Raw genomic sequence first — 19,674 nt, forward strand, 5'->3', positions numbered from 1 at the left:
TGTCGAGTGGCTCATGTAGGATTTATTGCATGTCCTATAATCTCGTAATTAAAAACGTGTAAAGAAGAAACATAAAGTTATATATAAGAAGGAATGTAAACTAATCTAGTAAATGTCACTTGATTTTAAATAACAAACCCATAAAATTTTGCATCAAATAGTGTGATTAACTGTACTGATTTCATTCGTGAGGATACGACAAATACCAATTATTGAAGATTTGAGTAGGTATTGAACTATTAATTATAACTAGAAATGACTTTTAACGCTAACAGATCGAATGACAACTAAGACATCTTTTGGTCCTGGTATGAGAACATTTATGGGCGTTTGTTTCATTAAAAAACACTATCAACCAATGCATATTAGGTTAAAGTTGGCTCCGTTCATTAAAAAAAAGAAGAAGAAGGTTACTGGTTCCAAGCGCACAAACGGACAAAGAAGTACATTTTGATGTGTAATAATACAAATAAAGAAAAGAAATCTGTAGCGAGAAACTTCAAGAAAAATTTAAGGGACATCAATTTGTTCAATCATGGGACCGTATTTGCGTACCTATAAGGACGGGTTCTTGTCAAACACACACAATATATATGCATATATATATATATATACTATTATAAGTTAGTATTCTAATAATCATATTGCTTCTTATATTAACAGATAATAGCAATAACTAAGCAATTGCAATTGACGACGCTGTTTGTTCCTTCGCCTCTCGTTTCGGTATAATATTCATCTTATATATTATACACATTACTCGAATCAAAGATATTAATTAATTAACAGAATATTTATGAATTACGAGCTTAAAATTCAAAACTGATTGACTGCAATAGTTATAAATTTATAATGATTTATGACATTTATATTTTATGTTAAAACGTTTTATACGAGAGATTTTAACAAATCCATTCGATATGAGGATGAAACTGTTCACATCTTGGAAATATTACTACGAGGCGATAACAACCCATTACTCAATCGGACTATAAAACCTAATATCTCATTAGCTACGAGGAATTTTAACAGAAATAATTTTTTTTGTACGATCATATAAATGTTTTAGCAATGCTATACGTGCCAAGCTAAAATTAGGTCACTTGCTTCCTTATCTCCCTTTAACAAGATCATCCAAGCTTCTCTTTTATCATTTCAGAAATTCTTCTTTGATTATGAATGGGAGACCTTCTGAATAAATGAAACGGACCCACTTATAATTAAAGAGGAGAAAACAATTTTACGAGTGTGTATTTATTTTTGGGTCAATTTTATGTGTGTTTATTTTAGGCAGACAAAACCAAATATCAATATCTTCCAAATATGGTTTATAATGCGTACCGAGACTATAAAGTCGAAATTTTGAAAAGAGGGTCCAAAATAAGCCTTTTGGCAAAAAGACATTTTCTTCTTCTTTTGATACAGAAAAGAGACATTTTCTTGCTTTGTGTTCTCCTCATGGGATAAAGGATCGTTAACAATTATAGGGTCAAAGTTCAATTACGATCGCAATGCAAAAATCCCAGGTATTTTGGATATATTATGTGAAATCATCAAACTGTTTAACGATTTTTTTTTTAGCAATGCAAAAAAAAACTTTCTTTATAGTTTTATAGAAAATCTAGCCACACGTGTTAAACATAACATGTAGCAATTTTTTTCTCTATCTAATAAATAAGTATTAATTTAAAGTAAAATTTTAATTGCAACAATGTATTACAAAAACATTGAGATATTTCTGTTTCACGATGTTTTTATTTTTTACGCTTATTTTAAAGCATAATATGTTTGAATTTCTTACAATTGATTCTAACACTTTTTTCCTGTCGTCAGACCAATTAACTTCAAAACCACAATGATGGATTATGGATATTATTTAGACTTGAAGTGGTTTAACGGAGGTATTTATTGTGTTGTTTTCATAATAACACACATTTAATTATATTGAAGTTAATACATTCCCTTCATATCTTCTCCGAATAAACATATACTATAATTAAACTGCAGCTGATATCATATGGTGGGTAGTTTTTATTCCCTACTCAGAGTATATATGTTCGTATATATCACTATCTTCAGTATGTTCATAAGAGAGACAACAAATTGACAGAGAGAAAAGAAAGGACAACTCGAGGGGTAGGACATTTACTCTTAACATGTTTTTGCTTTACAATATATGGTCAACGAAACACGCAAATGGTTGTCGTTTAGACTCATTAGATTATTCTATGGGTCTAATTTTGGGAGAAATGTATGAACATGAGGAATTTTGAAAAGTATTTTAAAACCAAATTTGATCTGGATATGAAACATGAAAAAATAATGTTAATTTACTTCAAAATACTCATCCTAGCTATCCTGTTTAATTTAACAACACTATATGTGTTTATATCTATCCTTTGTATTAATGTTGTCATGGCCCAAATATAATCCAGTTTCAAATTAATACTATAAGAGTGTAGTTTTTTTCTTTCTTGTAAGTGCTTTCGATTTGGAAAACAAATTTAAAAAAGAAATTAATTAGGGGAAAATGGATGATTTGATAATAGGGAATATTCTAAAGTTGTAGCCAAAATCTAAAAATACCGACATGGCTGTAAAAAAGAAAGTAAAGAGAATTCTAGCCAGAACACAACCAGGTGTCAAGCACGCGTGTTAGAAAACGCGGTAAAGGATTGATCTATAAATGATAACTGCAGTTGCGAATCGAGGTAGGCTCTACGAAGATGCTTGTGTATATTATAAATCATATTGGGATCGACAATGTATGTGTAATCGTTTGATTGACACTATTTATTTTAAGATTGTTGATAGATCATTGTGACCAGTCTCAAAAATAGTGTGACCAGTCTATGGATTTCATTTATTTTCCGTTATATAACATTTATTAAGATTAGACCTTTCGATGTATTAGATCATTCTTCACTTACCTTTGTCTAATCCATCACACAGATATATATATATATATATATATAATTATGAAAAGTTGAAATGATGAAAAGTTGGAAACCATAAGCTTGTGTAAGAGACAGACAAAACATACAAAGAAAAACATGATTCTGACTCAAAAGTACATCAGACATCACCAGTCAAAAATCACCATCCCCATTTAATGACCTCTTCTAGTTTTTATTTTACTCCTAATTTTCGGCAAACATATCATATTCTTATTTTTTGGTCAACATTCTTATTATTAATATAAAGAAGACATTAATCAAGGAAAGTGAAGATATTGACTATCTGACTATCAGAGCTTGTTTGTCACATGCGACTGCCTGGCTCATGATATAACCACACAGTGTTCTTTGATCAGAAACTCCCAAACGAGTAGTTTGTAGGCAGAAAGTTCTGAGTTTAATTCATATTACAAAATAGATTCTGAGTTTAATTGCTACAACAAAAAAGAGTTATGAGTTTAATTGGTAGCTAGATAATATTTTTTTTGGCCGAGTGATTAGAGTTGATTTGTTTTAAGTCGCCTAAGATAAAGCTATTTAGCATAGTACTAAAACTTCTTTGTGTATAGTTTATTTTGTTTGGAAAATCAGACGGGAATATATTTTCGATTTGAGTTGAGACTTTGTAGACGTATTTTTAGGGTTTGTACGCCATGAAGATTAATTTGGTAGCCCAATCTAGTGTGTTAAAGATCGATTTAACTGCTTGTTTGTGATTTGGGGATCGGTTTTTGTTTAATTAGAGTTCCAGATTTTATGTGGAACAAAGATGACGCTGTTCTAACCAAATATAACATTTTTGAATGCATTACAATTTTTTTTTGTGTGTTGACGTCAAATAGTGTTCTTGTTCTGTTTCCTCCACAGGTTCATATAAATACCCAAAACTTTACTACAAACATGGAGTCTTTGAGCCATCAAAATCGTATCAATAATGATTTAGCAGATTCTTGTAGTGAATTGCTTAACGTACGCATTCCTAGTGAAAGAGTTTTGGAAATGTTAGGTTAAATTTACTAAAACTGTATGATCATATGTTTCTTTGCTTCTACACAAACTGAATTATTGTGTCATGGGCATCCTCAATGGTCCATGAACAACATTCTAAGGATTCATACAGAAACGATCTTTCGTCACTAATTCGACTAACACTAAGGAGTAATATAAGGTTCTTGATCACATCCATTATTGGATATTTTTCCAAAGTAACGAATGCGTTTTTAATATTTTTTTTTTAACGGTTTACACTTTCCTTCTCTTGTGGCTTAGGATGAAATTATCATCATCGTCATCATCATCGACAACTTTCTTCTTCTTTCTCGCATCTAAACCGATGTTCTTTGACGTAGATGGTCTTTGAGAACTCTCCGGTTTACTAGAATATGATGGAGTCGGTTTAGAAGGTGTTCCCATCCGGATTTGCTTCATCTTTCTTAGCTTTTTCTCATGGGCTCGCTTCGCCTTCTCCGGAGACAACATGCCGTGTTCCATTAGCCTATGCCAACACATAACGAGAAACCAATGTTAGCAAGAAACCATTCAAGTATTATGCTAAAATGAGCCAAGAACAATGCTTTCAAGTTCATCAAAAAGACTTGTCAATAATAGTAATTTTTTTTACCAGAACTCAGCCATTTCGCTCCCTGGTATTTGTTTCGACAATGATTCATAGAATATTCTCAAGGGCTCTCTCTGCAAATGCCAAAGACAGAAAAACCGAGAGTCATCAAAACATGATTACAAAAAGAGACTCAATAATGTGTATAACCAACCTCTTCAGGAGGATCATATTTCTGTCCGGGTAAGGGATAAACCTTCTTCTCCCTTTTCGCTTTACCTTTCGCCAAGGTCGCTGCTGCAGATGTTGTTGCTGTGGATTTTACCGAATTTACGGGTATTTTGGGCTTTGCCTTCACAAAAGTTTTGCAGAAATTATGTTACTAAGTTCGGTTGTACAGTATATATTATCGACCTAGAAACCAAAAATACCCGAGATCACGACATGATGCAGAAAATCAGCCCAATTTCAATTTCATCGTCAAATGTAAACTTCGATCTTGAAAATGGATCCAAGTTGACAAATTTACATCTAACAATTAATTTCAGAGAAACCCAAATCAGGCAACTTTCGATAATTCCCTATTGTTCTTCGCTCTGTTTTATAAGAACCTCAGAAATTCGCGATCAGATCTTAAATACAGAGTTTTTTTTCCCGATTGATACCTCGGATTTGGCCGTGACGGTAGATACAGCGGATCTGGGTTTGGTATCCGACATAATCGGTCTGCTAGAGCTCGCGATCTTCTTTTTGTCCTTAAAAGACGGATCGATCTTGACTCTGGAAGCAAGAGAAGATGACCCATCGCGTGACTCGCTCTTTACAGAACTGGGTCTCGTCTGTGTCGCCATGGGAAGCTCAGATTTTCCTAAAATTCAGCTCAACTACTTCTTTCTGCTCGAAAAAGCCGACAACGATTCGTAGACAAGAGATGCGATCTTCCGATGAAGTTTTGCCGATTCATGGTTATGTAATGAAATGGTAAAAATTGTTAAGTCAAACACGAACGACTTTGCGGTTACTGTTTTAACGGTAATTTAAATTTACACGAGAAATTTAATAAATTGAAATAAATTTCAATAATAAATTAAATAACTTAATACTCGCCAATCAGATATTTTTTTTCTTTGCTCATAAGAGCATGTCCATTAGACAAACCCTCTTAAGAATCTTTAAAAATATTTTAATAGTTTTTTCTGTTTTAAGAAAAATTATGAAACTCTGATCATTTTAATGGTCTATTAGTGAACCCGTCTTAAGAATAAAATATTATTATTATTTTTTTTTGTTTAATTTTGTTTTAACTTAATTTTTAATTTAAATATACATTTCATATAAAACAATATTATTACAACATTACAGATATTTAAGAATACAAAATACATATATATAGATCGTAAAACCTTTATTTCTACTCTTCAGAAGAACCAAATTTGTTCTAGATATGCTGAATTAAATCCGCTTTCAATCGTTCATGTATTTGATTATCACGGACTTCATTTCGAATTTCGATCATATTGAGGATGTTTGTAGACATAGTTGTAGAGTATTCCATATCTACTTGTGAAGTTCTGGTTGATTCACTTCTTTGAAATTCTTCTATATCATGCAGATTGTAGTGATCTCGTTCGTTTTCTACAATCATATTGTGCAATATGATAGATGCTCGCATAATTTTTTCAATTTTTACCTTATCCCAGAAAAGAGCTGGATTTCTTATTATTGCAAATCGAGCTTGCAGAACTCCAAAAGCACGCTCGACATCTTTTCGGACGGATTCTTGGCAAGTAGCAAAACACTGTGATTTTGGATCTTGAGGGAGTGAAACAGATTGTACGAAAGTTGCCCATTTTGGGTAAATACCGTCTGTGAGGTAATAAGCCAATTTATACTTGTGTCCATTCACCCAGTATTGCACCTTTGGAGCTCGACCTTGTAAAATGTCATCAAAAACAGGTGAACGTTCAAGAACGTTAATATCATTCAAGGTACCTGGAGGTCCAAAAAACGCATGCCATATCCAAAGATCTTGTGATGCTACTGCCTCCAAAACAATTGTCGGTTTTCCAGAACCACGTGTATATTGTCATTTCCAAGCGGTAGGACAATTCTTCCACTCCCAATGCATACAATCGATGCTTCCTATCATCCCGGGAAACCCCCGCGCCTCTCCATTATCGAGGAGTCTTTGAAGATCATCTGCTGTGGGCCTTCTTAAGTATTCATCTCCGAACAATTGTATTATTCCGTCTGTGAAATTTTCCAAGCATAATAGTGCAGTACTTGCACCTAGTCGGAGGTATTCGTCAACCGCATCAGCCGCACAACCATATGCCATCATACGAATTGCTGCCGTACACTTTTGTAGTCAGATAGACCAAACCTTCTGTGAGCGTTTCTTCGTTGTTGAAAGTACGGAACTTCATTAGAGAAGCGACCAACAATACGCAAGAACAAGTCTTTGGTCATTCGAAAACGGCGTCGAAAAATATGAGGCGGGTATGTTGCACCTTCACAGAAATAATCATTCCATAAGCGGATATGACCTTGTTCGCGTTCTCTTTCAATATATGCGCGTTTCTTCTTTTGCTTAGCTGCGGTATGACGATCAAGAACAGCGTCGAACAGATCGTCACATTTTTGATCAATAATATCATCAATAATGTCATCAAAAGAATCATCAAAACCATTGTTGGAAGATGATGCCATAATTGAAAAAATTTTGATGGAAAATTAAAGTTGGTTATACTTTAGGAATTGAAGAAATTTGATGGAGAATACAAAATTTTAGAAATAGTAGAATTTAGAAATAGCAGAAATTTGAAGAAGATGAAATTTTCAAATCGATATATGAGAAAGAGAAGAAGAGGTCTTTATTGTAGTTAACTATATTGGTTGTAGACATATATATAGAAAAAGTTGTGTTTGAAACTTGTGGTACACAATTACAAAACATAAAGTTGTGGCTTACAAATCTCATCCAAATACATGTGGGTAAAATATTCATCCAACAACATGTGGAGTATAAAGCTTTTAAAACTCAGCCTAGTAAATCTTATCACTCGTGACCGACATCTTATCCCACACCATCAAATACAAGCCATCTTCCCATTGAAGTCATCAAAACCAACGATCATTACTCCATCATATCCCTACACCAAAAAAGATCATAAATAATTATTCATAAAACATAAACATAAAACATAAAAGAAGATACTATAACATTAACATTAATAGCCGAGAACCATACATTGATAGCAAAAAACAAACACAAAAGAACTACATAGCCGAGCAACATAAACCTTAAAAGAAAACAAAAAAAATTAAACACTAACTACATAGAACTACATAGCCGAGCAAAACAAATGTATCAGAAGATACACAAACTTTGTTAAAATTATGAAACCAATACAATACTGCTTTAAGCCAACAACTCATTAATAAGCTTGGTCTTCAAGGCCTCTTCTCTCTCAGATAGTGGCTCAGCTTTACACAGAAGACTATCAAGCAATTTTTTGTTAGTAATCTTGTCCTTCATGGCAAGGTTTCTCTCCTTCATTTCATACATGCTCTTTATGTCACTCAGCCCACTAACTGCTTCTTTACCACCAGAGGTACCAACCGGTTTCTTTTTTGCAGTCTTGGCAGCTTTTACACCAGGTGGCCGAGCCATGCTAACATCATCTCCATGGTCTTGGGTTTGTGAGTTTGTAGTGTGAGCTGAAGTCTCACCAAGCTTCTTTCTTTTCCCCTTTCCACCATCTTTAACCGCAGATGCAGAGCACCATTTTTGGTCATGTCTAAGTTCCCTCCAAGCATGTTCAAGATTGAACTTGAATTGGTGATCATTGTAAAAAATTTGCTGAGCTGTCTTCATCACGTCATTCTCATTTTGCCCACTGGTTTGAGCCTTCAGTGCAGCTTCATAACAGCCGCAAAACTTGGAGACATGGTCGTTGATCCTCTGCCACCTCTGCTTCAGCTGACCAGACTCTCTATCTTGCTCATTAACCAGCTGTTTAGAAGAGTTGAAGTAGATGGTTATTCTTTTCCAAAAAGCATCTACTTTTTGCTCATTGCTGATGATTGGATCTTTAGAAGTGTTCAACCAGGCGCTTATCAACGCCACATCCTCCACAGGAGACCACTTCCTCCTCTCTTTCACATTTCGCTGATCAGGTACTTGGCTGCTAAACCTTGGAACTTCATGTGATCCAAGGTCTTGAGATTGTGAAAAACAGAATGTCTGTTCCTCTTGACTTGTCAAGAGGTTTACAAACCCCTGTGAACTGTTAAAAGAGTCCATGGTATTGAGAAAGACTCTTCGGTTTAAGAGATGAGAGTGAAAGAAATGAGATTGAAATTGAGAGAAGGAATGAAAGTTTGTGGAAAGAAAGGTTTAGAAAGAAATGAGGTGAAAGAAATGAGGATATTTGTGAGTTTTAGAAAGTTTAAAAGAGTGAAAGAAATGAGAAGAGTTGAGAGTTTTAGAAAGTTTTTACTCTTCACCTAAAAACTTTCTATATGTAATCGGTTTTATAGAAGTTTAAAAGTTTAAAAGTTTTAGAAATGAGTAATGAAAAGTGATGAATGTGTTTAATGAGAATAGATGTGTTTTAAATTTTTGTGTGTTTTCAATGCAAAGAGTGCTTCTACTCTTCACCTAACAGCTTTAACTCTTTTAAACCAGTTTCAATCAATCAAGCATTCATAACAAAACACTTAAGCCTTCACCTAACAAATATCTTTGAACCCTTTTCACCAAAACAATGTTCAACCGATGCACTTCTAAGCCTAACTATCTATACTAACAACTAGTTACTTGTATGAACCAAATTAACCTTGCATTTGCACTGCAAAGAATGCTTGATTGCTTCCAACATCAGCTCTTTATTGTCTCCCAAGTTAACCTAGCCACAAAACAAGAATAAGGATCAACACAAACCCAAACATTGCATTGTTTCATACTTAGACACATAAAAATGTCATCGGAAATTATACAAGGACAACTGATGTTGATTTACCTTTGTATATGTGATACACTCGTCAAAAACATGCCATCTGACTCTGCTTGATGAACCATCTATGCTTGTTTATCCATGTACCCTCGTCAAAAACATATACCCAAACAAATTAGTATATGCAAACACAAACAAAACCGATCATATGCCAATAACAAACCAATTACATCCAAAATATGCATAAAATGTCTGTAAACTACCCTAATATAGACTATTACTCATTCAATTTAGCATAATTTTACTTACAAGAAAAATCCCCAAATCAATCAAGAACCCTAATTTACCGATGTTCGCAAAAATCCCCAAACTACTTCGAAATCGTTAAAAGAAACTTACCGATGTTCGCATATGACTTCATTCTTCATAGAGGCTCGGATTATATCGTCGTTTAGGAGGATTGATCGGAAATTTGTTGATTTCGTCGAAGGAACCAAAAAATCGCCATTGAGAGAAAAAAATATGTCGAGAATGAGGTTTGTCGGGGAGAGAGAAATTCTGCTCGACCCCAAAATGCTTCCCATTTTTTTTCCTCTCAACCAATGCTGAGTCGCCATGTGTACTAAGGAATAGTTTATGGATCGATCCATATAATCCTTCTACAAGGATCGGTCCATAACTTGTGGACTTTTTTCTTTTTTTTTTAAACCCAAGATTCTCTATGAAACCCGCTTAAACCCAATTATAATATCTCAATGGACCTGGTCTAATAAGTTTTAATATTGAAGATTTTTGTTCTCCAGTGTCACTTTTATTTGACTGAAGGTGTTATTGGATAATTAGAAAACAAAAAATATTGTTTATCAGCTAAAACTTCTATAATCGCAAAATCTATATGTAAAAGTACAAACTAATAGCATTCTTAATTTACAAAAACTTTATTTAAATATAATTGTCCCACCAAAAAAAAAACTAACTAAACAAAAAGTGTAGATTAATGTAACAACCAAAATTAAAAAGGATATAATCCAACTCCTAATCATTGCCAAACCGGATTATATTTCATCTTGGCTAAAACGTTTGAAAAACCCGGTTATACCAAACCGAATGAAGAATCATATGGAATAGATCATACCGGACCGGTTCACCATCATGCCACATGAAATGCTTTTGAACCTTCAACACCCTCCTCTGCATCTCAACGTATCTCCTCACCGGAATCGAAATCAGAATCTTCCTCAGATTCGGAATCTCGTTCTCTGGCACAAACACAGCGAAAGATTCCCAATCCAAAACCTCAAGAAACGGCGGCACAAAGTTATCAGAGATAATCACCGGAACGCAACCGTACAAAACAGACTCGACCACTCTGGGGCTATTCACCTCGTACCCTTTAGCGCAAACGCAGAATCTACTGCGTTTCATGAACCGAATGTACGATTTATGATCGATACGGTTAAAGATCTTCATATCTGGTTCAGGTCTCGAAGACCATTGGTTAAGCAAGATGGGTCTGACATAACCGTGCAAGTTTCCGGCGAAGAAAGCGAGGATGGTTCGCTTGGAAGGGCGGTTACCTCCAATGTTTCCGTTCGGGGTTTGGGATGAAGAGACTTTTGTTTCCGGCAAAGAGACGTCTTTTCCGACTATGAAGTCTACTCCGACATCGGCGTTACAGAGTGATCTGATACAGTTCATGTATGGTCCTCTAGTCTCTGCTGGAGCCTATAACAATTATGAACTTGGATTAGCAAAAAAATATATCATAATAAAACTACTTAACGTTAAATGGTTCATTTAGCAGATTATCAAAACTTGTAAAAGCAAGCAAATGCAAGCTAACGTCTTACAGGCCTTAAATACATACCCAATCATGGCAAGCAGTGAAGAAATGATCGGAGCCACGGGTTCTATTCCAGAAAGGGTATTTGGAAATGATGAGATTGATGTAGTCTCTGAGATATTTAACAAGATTTCGACGACGGTGAGAATCACGAACGTAGAGTTTCTGTTGAAGAATTCTGGAATTGAAAGCCAAGTAGAACAGATGAGCTTTGGTTGGATCTTTTGTCAAGAATCTACTGTTACTCTCCATTAGTTTCATAAACCATCCTTCTGACGCGTAAACCCCTTCCATTATTGCCTCAGGCTGATGAAAGATTGGTCTATCTCCTTCTGAGTAGACGTACACTTTCAGAGTCTTTTCCATTAGCTCGTAGCTCCTGCTCTAGAGATCAATATCTACTTGGGATTCTATTGTTTCGAACGTAAATATTTATGCTTGTGTTTTCATTTTGAGCAACCATGATTAAAAAAGCAGAGGAACAAGTATTTATGCACACAATTAGGCCCTTTTATAGGTATTGTTTAGAGTGGTAAATGTTAAACCTTTTGAAAATGGATAGGTTGTGGTATATAGGCGCGTAAAGAGTATCATCCTTGTTGACCAAAACTGCGTTCTTGATCTTGTTTCTTGCAGTTTTAAGCTCTTTGTCCACTTCTGATCCCCAGCGAGGTGCCTATTAATATTAATTAAAAAAAAAAGCGTGAAAAAAGAATCAAAGAGTTGAGTAATAACCAATTGGAATTTGTGTTAAAATCATTTGCTTACAAGTGAATTATTTGGATCACTATGCCGCTTCCATAACATATTGTTCATTTGGGTTATTGATATGACAACTAAAGGTGGTTTTTTTGTGCTCCTCTTGTGCTCATGTTTCTTGTTGTTGTTTCGAGGAATCTTGGATTGAAGAGAATGCAGAGAACTTGCAGTGCCATTGCCTCTACTTTCTCCAGAAGCTTTTGGAGAATAATTCAGAAACTTGTGTTCTAAACTCTTCAAAACCTCCGTAGTGCTATTAAACGGTATAAACCCTGAGGTTGCTTCTTGAGGTGCAAGAAACGTTTCGTTTTCAGCACTTTTGGTGATATCATGAGATTCGCTGAATTCAGAAACTGTGCCGTTTTCAGGTGAAACAATAGATATTGGAGCATGCTCGAAATACTGAAGGCCTAAAACGAAGGCGACAGCCAGAGACATAAGAAAAACAACTCTACAGGTTTCTACTTGGCATAGAAACCGAAAAACCCGAGTTTGATCCATCACAACCTGAAAAAAAAAGACTATCTTAGATTTGTGTTGAAATTAAAGTTGTAGAAACAAGATTTGTGTTGTCTTATTAGCCCATCGAAATCCCAAACTAAAATATACCAACTATAACTGATACATAAAATTTACGAGGATTTTTCAAGAAACAGAGCTTGGTCACTTACAGAGACATCATTATAAGCTTTTGTTAATATATATGAAGCTGTCCGATCCGAGCGTTTCCTTGAAGTTTCTTGGAGCCATCAAGAAGAAAAATTGGACTAATAATTAACAAGCAAAGAGACAAGACAAGGCAATCAACGGCTTTTGATTCTGTTCAATCAAAAGTCTTGATTAATCAATTAAGTATCCGACAAGAAAAAACTGTGTATTGGATTGATAAGGCCAACAAGGTATGATAATAACTTTCCTCGTATTTTCAGAATACACCCCTTTTATTATCTATGTTTAATCAATTATGACCCATAGTGTTTTCTTAGAAGCTGACTATGATATTTCAACATCTAAACCATATGATAATATTATCTACTCTGTTTTTTTCTTACATAAACAAAGTAACTATACTCTGATAGTAATTGACCTGATTAGTATATTTCGTGAACTTATAGTAATCTACAGAGTCCAAGAATATGTATAAACGACTCAGTCAAAACAATGAGCGTATTATATGAATCTGAAGTTGTATTTACATATGACTTCCAGTGTCAGCGCTTGCGCCCCGCACTATCATCTGGAACGTGATCTAAGCATGGGAACTTGCAATTTTTTTGTGTTTCCCCAAGAAAAATGGAAAGCCTCGGTATCATCGGGCTTTTTTTATTTTCCAATTTAATATTCTTGAAATATAACCCAAAAAAGAAAATGTTACTTGTGGTTTACTCAAAAGCAAAATATAAGAAGACTTGAACGGAGAATATTTGATACTTCTAATTCTAAAAGACTATAACATAAGTAAAGCGAAATGAAACGGGCTAATTACCAAATCAAATTAATGTAGATCTACAATTAGCTTTTGTTAACAATGAACACATCACATAATAATCAGTAGTCATTCAACTTCATCAACATGGCCGTTGGCTAGTGCCAACCCCATCCTCCTCCTCATCAACATAAGGAGAAAGATTCAAGTAACAATTACCGTGGCAGTTCTCGTAATTACTACCAACATTAGGAGTTCTGCTAGAACTATTTCTTCGCCACCGTGCACGGCAGACCACGCATATCGCCGGCCGACGTCCCCGACTCGTCCTCCACTTCAGCATGCATTCTTCATGCACTTTGTTTTTGCAAACTCTGCACTTCACCACCGCTCTTTCTCTCTCCTCGCCTCCAACGTGTTCACCGTTTACGCTTTTATTGGCGTTAATATCGTCTAGACATATTGGACATGTCGCCGGTTCTTCGTCTTCCGTCTCATTTTCCTATTCAATATTCAACAAGTATTCTAATGATCATATATTTACCAAAAAAAAAAAAAAACTCTTTTTATGTTAACACTGATGATTTGAGATAATCTGAAACACACGATGCATAAATTATGTTTTAAGGTTTTGGAAATTCCTATACATGTATGTATTTGTTTGTTTAAAAAACGACGTAGTAATCGTCTTAAGTATGAATTAAACACATAATTAAAAGTAAAAACAGACGATAATTATGTAATTGTAGCTTATTGGTATGTATGGTGTTATTGATTTGTTACGGTTTGAATTCTATATAATGCATATAACTGATCAAAAAGCTTTTTTTTTTCTAATATTTAGAGATCTTTGTTCTATAGGGTTTTATTGATTCTTTTTAATCCAAAATTGAGTAAAGTATTCCATAGGAAATTTTTGTACCCACGAAAAAAAGTGTATTGAAATCTTTTTTCTTTGATGATAAATCTTTGCAAAATAATAGGAACAAGGTAAGAATGAGAATTACCATTTTACCCGTGGAGGAGGAGGAGTTAGTATCGCCAGAATGAGAAGTGGCGGAGGTGAAAAGCTGAAGAAACCGTTGCTGGAGGTGGAAACTGGCGAGGCAGTCAGGTCGTGTTGGAGCGGAGGCGAGTCGGTAGAGGATACATGGCCGGAGTCTCCGTTGCCTAAGACACTTGTCGTCGAGAGGAAGTCCAAGAACTCGGATTAAGACAAACAAGATGTGCTTGCAAGGTTTCTTACGGTCGGGACAAGTGCAAGTGGGCGTGGCCGTTAACGTCACGGTGTAGACGTTACAGGTGGCACCGAGTACGTGAAATGTACCGGCGTTTGGACGATGGAGGAGACGGATCCGGTGATGAAGAGCTCGAATTATCCGATCTGCCACCGGTTGTGCCACGAGGTGCCTTTGGTCTCGATTACTAACGTACGGGGATACTTGATTCGATCCCACAGATTCCATAATTTTATGAAAATTCCGTTATGACAGTTGAAAATTTAATTATGTGATCTTCATGTTGAGTATAGGTTATATGTATTTTGTGGAGATTCTTTGTATGAAACGTTGGCACACGTGTGGAATAACGGCGACGTGTAGGAGATAACAAAGACGGCGTTACACGGAAGGCAAAGTTTACCAAAGTAAATTAAACGTCGTGTGATCTCTTTGAATTATTATTGTTGCACAGCATGCCGTTTTTTTTCTTTTGACTTTTGTATGATAACGGCGTCGTTTAGGCTAAACCTCATGAAAACCCATCTTCTTGCTCGCACTAGACCTAGAAATCAAAAATCAAATTTCTGCATCACTATCGCTTCGTTATCCGGCAAAATGGCTTCTCGATGTCGATCTTTGTCGAAACCAGCGTTTTCCGTTTTTAGATCTGCAATGAACAAGCCCTCTCTCCGTCCCAAATCGGCTTCATCATTTCTCGGTGCTCCTCCTTCCCCTGGACTTGCAAGGTTAACCACTTCTTCTCTTAGTTTTTCCTTCCTACTTTCTCTATCAGATCCTTAAGTCATGGTTTCGTTTTCGTGAACGTGTAATTTGTAATTGATTGGTTTTGTTTTTTGACTTGGACAGGCCGATTGCTCAGCTGGGCTCGCTTCAATCGCTACTTCCATTGTACAGTGCGGTGTCATCTGCTAGGCTGACTTCGTGCCTCGGTATCGATTCGAGGAATTCTAGGTCGTTGTCTCAGGGTATGCTTTGCAGTGCGAATCCAGGAGTTTGATATTCTCCAAATGTTTTGTGTTTAGTATATCTGTAAGCAAACTTTTTTTACTCTTTGATCTTTGCATATTTTTGAACTTACACGTTGTTTAGTCTACCTAAACCCAGTTTGTTCGACCAAATTAGAGCTCTGGTTCTCCTAATTTCTAGTTCGACCTATTCCCAGTACCACCTGAATCTGTAGCAGTTTAGTAACCGGACGCCTTTGGAGATTGCTTTAGTTGGATATAGCTCATAGCTCTTTACAATTTTTAATTTCCCATCTTCTCAAAAATGTTTATTGGCATTGAATTCCGAGAATCAACGTAGACATGCGACTTTCAAATTGGTTTGATATTGCTTTGCTATTCCTTTTCACATCGTGTAATTTCACCAGGAGTTTTCGTATAGTGTACTAGCCCTTTTGCTGAGCTATTTAGTGGTTGCAGAGACGTAGATACTTCGGTCACCTAAACATATATGGATTCTAGCTTTTGCAAGAATTGTTTTGGCATAAGAATTTTGTATTGGCGTGAAGATGAAATATGCAATGTTTGGTGCCGCTCTTTCTTCATGTTCTCTTCCTTTTTAAGTTCTTGTAGTATTTGATTAAAAGCAACTGAAACAAAGTTTTTTTTCTTTCTATTGCACATGTGCTGATCTAATTTGATGTCTCTCACGATTCTTGCAGAGCTTGGCCTGAGCGTGCCTCGATAAAGAGACCCGACTCGAAGAAAATGGATTCATCTGAGATCAGATTCTCTGCGTTTTTGCTTTGCTGGTCTTAATTTAGTCACCAAGATCAGTTTCTGTTTCCTTTTCATCCAATTAAGTTAACAATTTCATTTGGATTTCTATCATCAACGCATCAAAGATTGAACAATAATAGTCTCTTCTCTGACATTGGTGTTCCTGGATTCTTCTATGATATTGCTTTCTCGAAGGGACATCACGCCATGGTTTTGGTATTCTATCATTGGCTAAGTTATTCTGAAAAAATGAGTATGCGAGTTATTGTATTTCAAATGTTCTAATTCTTTTTTTAAAATGAAAAAAAAAGATGCATTTCTATAATCTAAATTTCTGTGTAAAATCTAGGTCGCGGCAATGATAGGACGGATAAAGTCTAGTCATCGTAGAAATACATTGGCACTGTGAAAACTATACCATCAGATTGACCTAACGATAAATGAAAAGTTTGTATAGTCGACTCTCAACAACTTTGGTAAAGAAACAAAACTCTGGTAGTGGATAAACGCCTTGCCGTTTCTTACTACGAAAACGACGAGACGTTTCCTGTGTTTTCAAAAAATCCTTCCTTTTACCTCAGAGACTCAGCTGATTTGCTGCTCTTCAACACGGAGATTCGTGGGAGCAAGCAAAAATGGAGAAGAAGCGTGAAGGAGTAATCGAAGGAATGAGTCGGATCGTATCAGATCCTTACTATTTCCTCCATTTCATGGCCTTCTTCTCTTACCTTCCGATTCGCAACTCCGCTGCACAGTTCACTTCTCATCGACTCTTCGACAGAGAAGTCCAAGCATTTCTAGCGTTTCTCATGTTTTCCGCTATTAAGGTTTGAGGTTTTCATCATATTGCTCGAATTTGCTTTAAATCTCCTTCTTCTTCGCTTCCTGCTTCATCGATTTTTCACAAAAAAATATATTTTGTAGATGGTGAGAGAGGAAACATGGGAGGCATTCATTGCAGATAGCTTATTCTATGCTAAGGTAACTCTCATGGTTTCAGATTCCGATCGAAATTGATTTGTCAGTCACTATTTGGAATCCATGTGAAATCTGCTGATTTTTTTTGCGCAGATCTTTCTCATAGCGGTTTCGTTGATTATGGATTATCGAGTGGCGATCTGGTTTAGTATCGCATTTTCAGGTCTGCCTTTGTGAATTCGCACTAAAAACGAAAGCTTTGTTTTTTTAGCTCAAGTTCTACATTGTTTAATTTTCTGATATATATGGGAGATGCAGATTTGAATGTTGATCTAAACCCTTCAATCTTTCTAAGTTCGATTTAAATGTTTACTTTTGCAGTCATATATCTTTTAGCTCAGCAACCAGCATTTAGTAAATTAGGTATGGGAAGATTCAAGTTTTTATTTCCTGTGAATTTTCGGAATCAAAAGTTACGTTCTTGTAAGATGCTTAAACGTTTGCAGGAACTGCTAAGAAGCTAACACCTTTGCAATTAGAGGATTTGCTATTAGAAGGAACCACAACAAAATACTGGTTGGTACGTTGCAACTGGCTTTATCTTCTACTAGATAATGTTGTTGCTGTTTCCAAAATATTGAAGTTGTGATTTTTTAGGTGATACATTTCAAAAACCAAGGAATAGTTTTTGGGTGACTAAAAAGATTTTCTTGCTTAGAACTTACAGATAGGTTCCAGTATAGCATGGTGCCTGTGAAGCTAGATAATAGAGATACTGAGATAGCCTCTCAATATTATTACGACATCAAGTTTTGTCTTTTTCTTTTCTTTTTCTTTAATGGTCAATCAAGTAAGAAACAGAACTGATCTGCAACATCTAAATTAGTTAAAACAACATACGAAATTGAAAATTTGGCTCAAAGTGGTATGATGATATATGTTTTTCACAACTTTTTCAGATAGAATTCTACGCATGTAGTTCATCCAAGTGTGTTCGTTCAAGCCGCTGCTTTCCCGAGCTCTCCATAACGTAAGCTTTGTGTTAGTAAACGCCCTAATTTCACTTTTCGTCTTTAGAGACACGCTCATTCATCTTCCATATCTTCAGGTACTCAAATAATCTTTTGTCTTTCGGAACTATTGATCTTGGACTTTTCCCTAATACTGCAGCAAAGTTTGGAATATCTCTCGCCGGTAATAGTCCTTCATGAACTCATTCATTTGCACAGTCTCAAAAGCACATTTAGTCTCTGTTGTGCAGGCAACTGATGTGCTATGTAACATATATAGGTGGAATGTCTCAGCTTCCAACATACATATTGTTTGAAAAGGGTGTTGAAGTTTCTCGATTCCCAGACTTTTATGTCGACGCTGCACCGTCTTTACCTATAACCAAGGTTACATGCTTCTTTACATATGTAGAGCCGGGTTTATAGAAAAAGTAGATTTTCAATGGTTGCATTGCCTCTCTTAAGGCTCTTTAATGAAAATCCCTTATAAGAGATCCTCTTATTGTTGATGTTGCAGAAACTTTTGTGTCAACATTTTGAGCTCGATCGACTTCTGCTTGACTACATCAACGGATCATAGCTAGAGAAAATGATGATATACGATATTTTGGTGGCTTCTCGTGCAAGAGCAGTATGAACACATCAACGCACCATCATCGGACTAGAAGAGGCAAACATTTCCGTCTCTCACGTTCGTTTTTTCTATCTTCGTATAATGGGCATTTTTAGTGAGGCTCGCCTGAGGAAAGGATAGATAATATTTGTGTGCCATAGAGAGATAAGAAGATTATGGTAAATGTAGTGGGGCTTGAATTTCGAGAAAGAATTCTTGAATTTGATGTTAATGTAACCTCAGTTTATGACTTTTAGTTCCTTTCGTTTTCCTGACTTTTAATGGCAAGGCTTGCCGGAGGTCCTACGTCTCTCTCTTGTGTTACTTTCATTTGCTAACTACAACCAATTATACTTCCTTATGTGTGGACTATAATTAACATCGAATAAGGTTTAAAAATAAAATATGTACAAAAAGTTCGAATAAAAAATCACACATAACTTTTTTAGAAAAGAAAAACACACTTAAAATTTATAGATTCTGTTTTGTACTAAAAAATATTATAACGAACGATGTTTTGGGAGGAAAAAGATATAAGATGGTAAATGTTAATATTCATTTAGAAAACAAAATGCTATACTTCGATATAAAATATTTAAAATTTATACTTCCTTAAATGGTTACAATAAAAGTTGATATGAATCTATGATGGATCGTGCGCAGTGCC

At 35.5% G+C, this 19,674-nt stretch overlaps 5 protein-coding genes and 1 long non-coding RNA gene across 8 annotated transcripts; 2 read left to right on the forward strand and 4 right to left on the reverse strand.

Moving 5' to 3' along the window:
• Positions 1 to 4,126: 4,126 nt before the first annotated feature.
• LOC18017151 lies at positions 4,127 to 5,482 on the reverse strand. The gene is made up of 4 exons (XM_006399604.2): positions 5,181 to 5,482; positions 4,730 to 4,867; positions 4,579 to 4,649; positions 4,127 to 4,452 (listed from the first exon to the last, which is right to left on the reverse strand). The coding sequence occupies exons 1-4, from the start codon at positions 5,364 to 5,366 to the stop codon at positions 4,200 to 4,202; spliced, it is 648 nt and encodes a 215-aa protein (XP_006399667.1). The 5' UTR covers positions 5,367 to 5,482; the 3' UTR covers positions 4,127 to 4,199.
• Positions 5,483 to 7,599: 2,117 nt separating this feature from the next.
• Positions 7,600 to 9,802, reverse strand: LOC112086857. Its single transcript, XR_002899709.1, has 3 exons — positions 9,540 to 9,802; positions 9,357 to 9,425; positions 7,600 to 7,667 (listed from the first exon to the last, which is right to left on the reverse strand). It is a non-coding gene; the product is annotated as an uncharacterized LOC112086857 (long non-coding RNA).
• A 563-nt stretch (positions 9,803 to 10,365) lies between these two features.
• LOC18017152 (probable glycosyltransferase At3g07620) lies at positions 10,366 to 12,907 on the reverse strand. 2 transcript variants are annotated; one of them, XM_024156886.1, is made up of 5 exons: positions 12,747 to 12,907; positions 12,085 to 12,582; positions 11,862 to 11,992; positions 11,341 to 11,695; positions 10,366 to 11,198 (listed from the first exon to the last, which is right to left on the reverse strand). In XM_024156886.1, exons 2-5 carry the CDS (start codon positions 12,574 to 12,576, stop codon positions 10,545 to 10,547), a joined length of 1,632 nt encoding a protein of 543 aa, XP_024012654.1. In that variant the 5' UTR covers positions 12,577 to 12,582; positions 12,747 to 12,907; the 3' UTR covers positions 10,366 to 10,544. The 2 variants fall into 2 exon arrangements, with proteins under 2 accessions (XP_024012654.1, XP_006399668.1); XM_006399605.2 differs by lacking the exon at positions 12,747 to 12,907 and having other exon boundaries at positions 12,085 to 12,725.
• A 736-nt stretch (positions 12,908 to 13,643) lies between these two features.
• LOC18017153 (mitogen-activated protein kinase kinase kinase 1) lies at positions 13,644 to 14,967 on the reverse strand. The gene is made up of 2 exons (XM_006399606.1): positions 14,509 to 14,967; positions 13,644 to 14,003 (listed from the first exon to the last, which is right to left on the reverse strand). Exons 1-2 carry the CDS (start codon positions 14,965 to 14,967, stop codon positions 13,644 to 13,646), a joined length of 819 nt encoding a protein of 272 aa, XP_006399669.1.
• A 254-nt stretch (positions 14,968 to 15,221) lies between these two features.
• LOC18017154 lies at positions 15,222 to 16,786 on the forward strand. 2 transcript variants are annotated; one of them, XM_006399608.2, is made up of 3 exons: positions 15,222 to 15,467; positions 15,589 to 15,771; positions 16,409 to 16,707. In XM_006399608.2, the coding sequence occupies exons 1-2, from the start codon at positions 15,223 to 15,225 to the stop codon at positions 15,737 to 15,739; spliced, it is 396 nt and encodes a 131-aa protein (XP_006399671.2). In that variant the 5' UTR covers position 15,222; the 3' UTR covers positions 15,740 to 15,771; positions 16,409 to 16,707. The 2 variants fall into 2 exon arrangements, with proteins under 2 accessions (XP_006399671.2, XP_006399670.1); XM_006399607.2 differs by having other exon boundaries at positions 15,259 to 15,467; positions 15,589 to 15,707; positions 16,409 to 16,786.
• A 286-nt stretch (positions 16,787 to 17,072) lies between these two features.
• On the forward strand, positions 17,073 to 19,312 carry LOC18017155 (thioredoxin-related transmembrane protein 2 homolog). The gene is made up of 9 exons (XM_006399609.2): positions 17,073 to 17,293; positions 17,391 to 17,447; positions 17,538 to 17,607; positions 17,766 to 17,807; positions 17,891 to 17,964; positions 18,344 to 18,414; positions 18,493 to 18,578; positions 18,675 to 18,781; positions 18,912 to 19,312. The coding sequence occupies exons 1-9, from the start codon at positions 17,102 to 17,104 to the stop codon at positions 18,972 to 18,974; spliced, it is 762 nt and encodes a 253-aa protein (XP_006399672.1). The 5' UTR covers positions 17,073 to 17,101; the 3' UTR covers positions 18,975 to 19,312.
• Positions 19,313 to 19,674: the final 362 nt, after the last annotated feature.

The sequence above is a fragment of the Eutrema salsugineum genome, unplaced genomic scaffold, assembly GCF_000478725.1.
Source record: "Eutrema salsugineum unplaced genomic scaffold, Eutsalg1_0 scaffold_2, whole genome shotgun sequence".
Classification (NCBI taxonomy): domain Eukaryota; kingdom Viridiplantae; phylum Streptophyta; class Magnoliopsida; order Brassicales; family Brassicaceae; genus Eutrema; species Eutrema salsugineum.

What these genes read in the sequence shown, in the direction of transcription:
- LOC18017153 (XM_006399606.1), bottom strand. Translation starts at nt 14,967, where the DNA reads ATGGAATCTGTGGGATCGAATCAAGTATCCCCGTACGTTAGTAATCGA. An exon ending in CCTCCTCCACGGGTAAAATG is followed by an intron (nt 14,004 to 14,508) that starts GTAATTCTCATT and finishes AATATTGAATAG; the next exon opens with GAAAATGAGACGGAAGACGA.
- LOC18017155 (XM_006399609.2), top strand. Translation starts at nt 17,102, where the DNA reads ATGGAGAAGAAGCGTGAAGGAGTAATCGAAGGAATGAGTCGGATCGTA. An exon ending in CCACAACAAAATACTGGTTG is followed by an intron (nt 17,965 to 18,343) that starts GTACGTTGCAAC and finishes CAACTTTTTCAG; the next exon opens with ATAGAATTCTACGCATGTAG. An exon ending in GTTTGGAATATCTCTCGCCG is followed by an intron (nt 18,579 to 18,674) that starts GTAATAGTCCTT and finishes TAACATATATAG; the next exon opens with GTGGAATGTCTCAGCTTCCA.
- LOC18017152 (XM_024156886.1), bottom strand. Translation starts at nt 12,576, where the DNA reads ATGGATCAAACTCGGGTTTTTCGGTTTCTATGCCAAGTAGAAACCTGT. An exon ending in GTGATCCAAATAATTCACTT is followed by an intron (nt 11,993 to 12,084) that starts GTAAGCAAATGA and finishes TAATATTAATAG; the next exon opens with GCACCTCGCTGGGGATCAGA. An exon ending in AACCTATCCATTTTCAAAAG is followed by an intron (nt 11,696 to 11,861) that starts GTTTAACATTTA and finishes TCTCTAGAGCAG; the next exon opens with GAGCTACGAGCTAATGGAAA.
- LOC18017154 (XM_006399608.2), top strand. Translation starts at nt 15,223, where the DNA reads ATGATAACGGCGTCGTTTAGGCTAAACCTCATGAAAACCCATCTTCTT. An exon ending in CCTTCCCCTGGACTTGCAAG is followed by an intron (nt 15,468 to 15,588) that starts GTTAACCACTTC and finishes TGACTTGGACAG; the next exon opens with GCCGATTGCTCAGCTGGGCT.
- LOC18017151 (XM_006399604.2), bottom strand. Translation starts at nt 5,366, where the DNA reads ATGGCGACACAGACGAGACCCAGTTCTGTAAAGAGCGAGTCACGCGAT. An exon ending in CCGTCACGGCCAAATCCGAG is followed by an intron (nt 4,868 to 5,180) that starts GTATCAATCGGG and finishes ACTTTTGTGAAG; the next exon opens with GCAAAGCCCAAAATACCCGT. An exon ending in AATATGATCCTCCTGAAGAG is followed by an intron (nt 4,650 to 4,729) that starts GTTGGTTATACA and finishes TGGCATTTGCAG; the next exon opens with AGAGAGCCCTTGAGAATATT.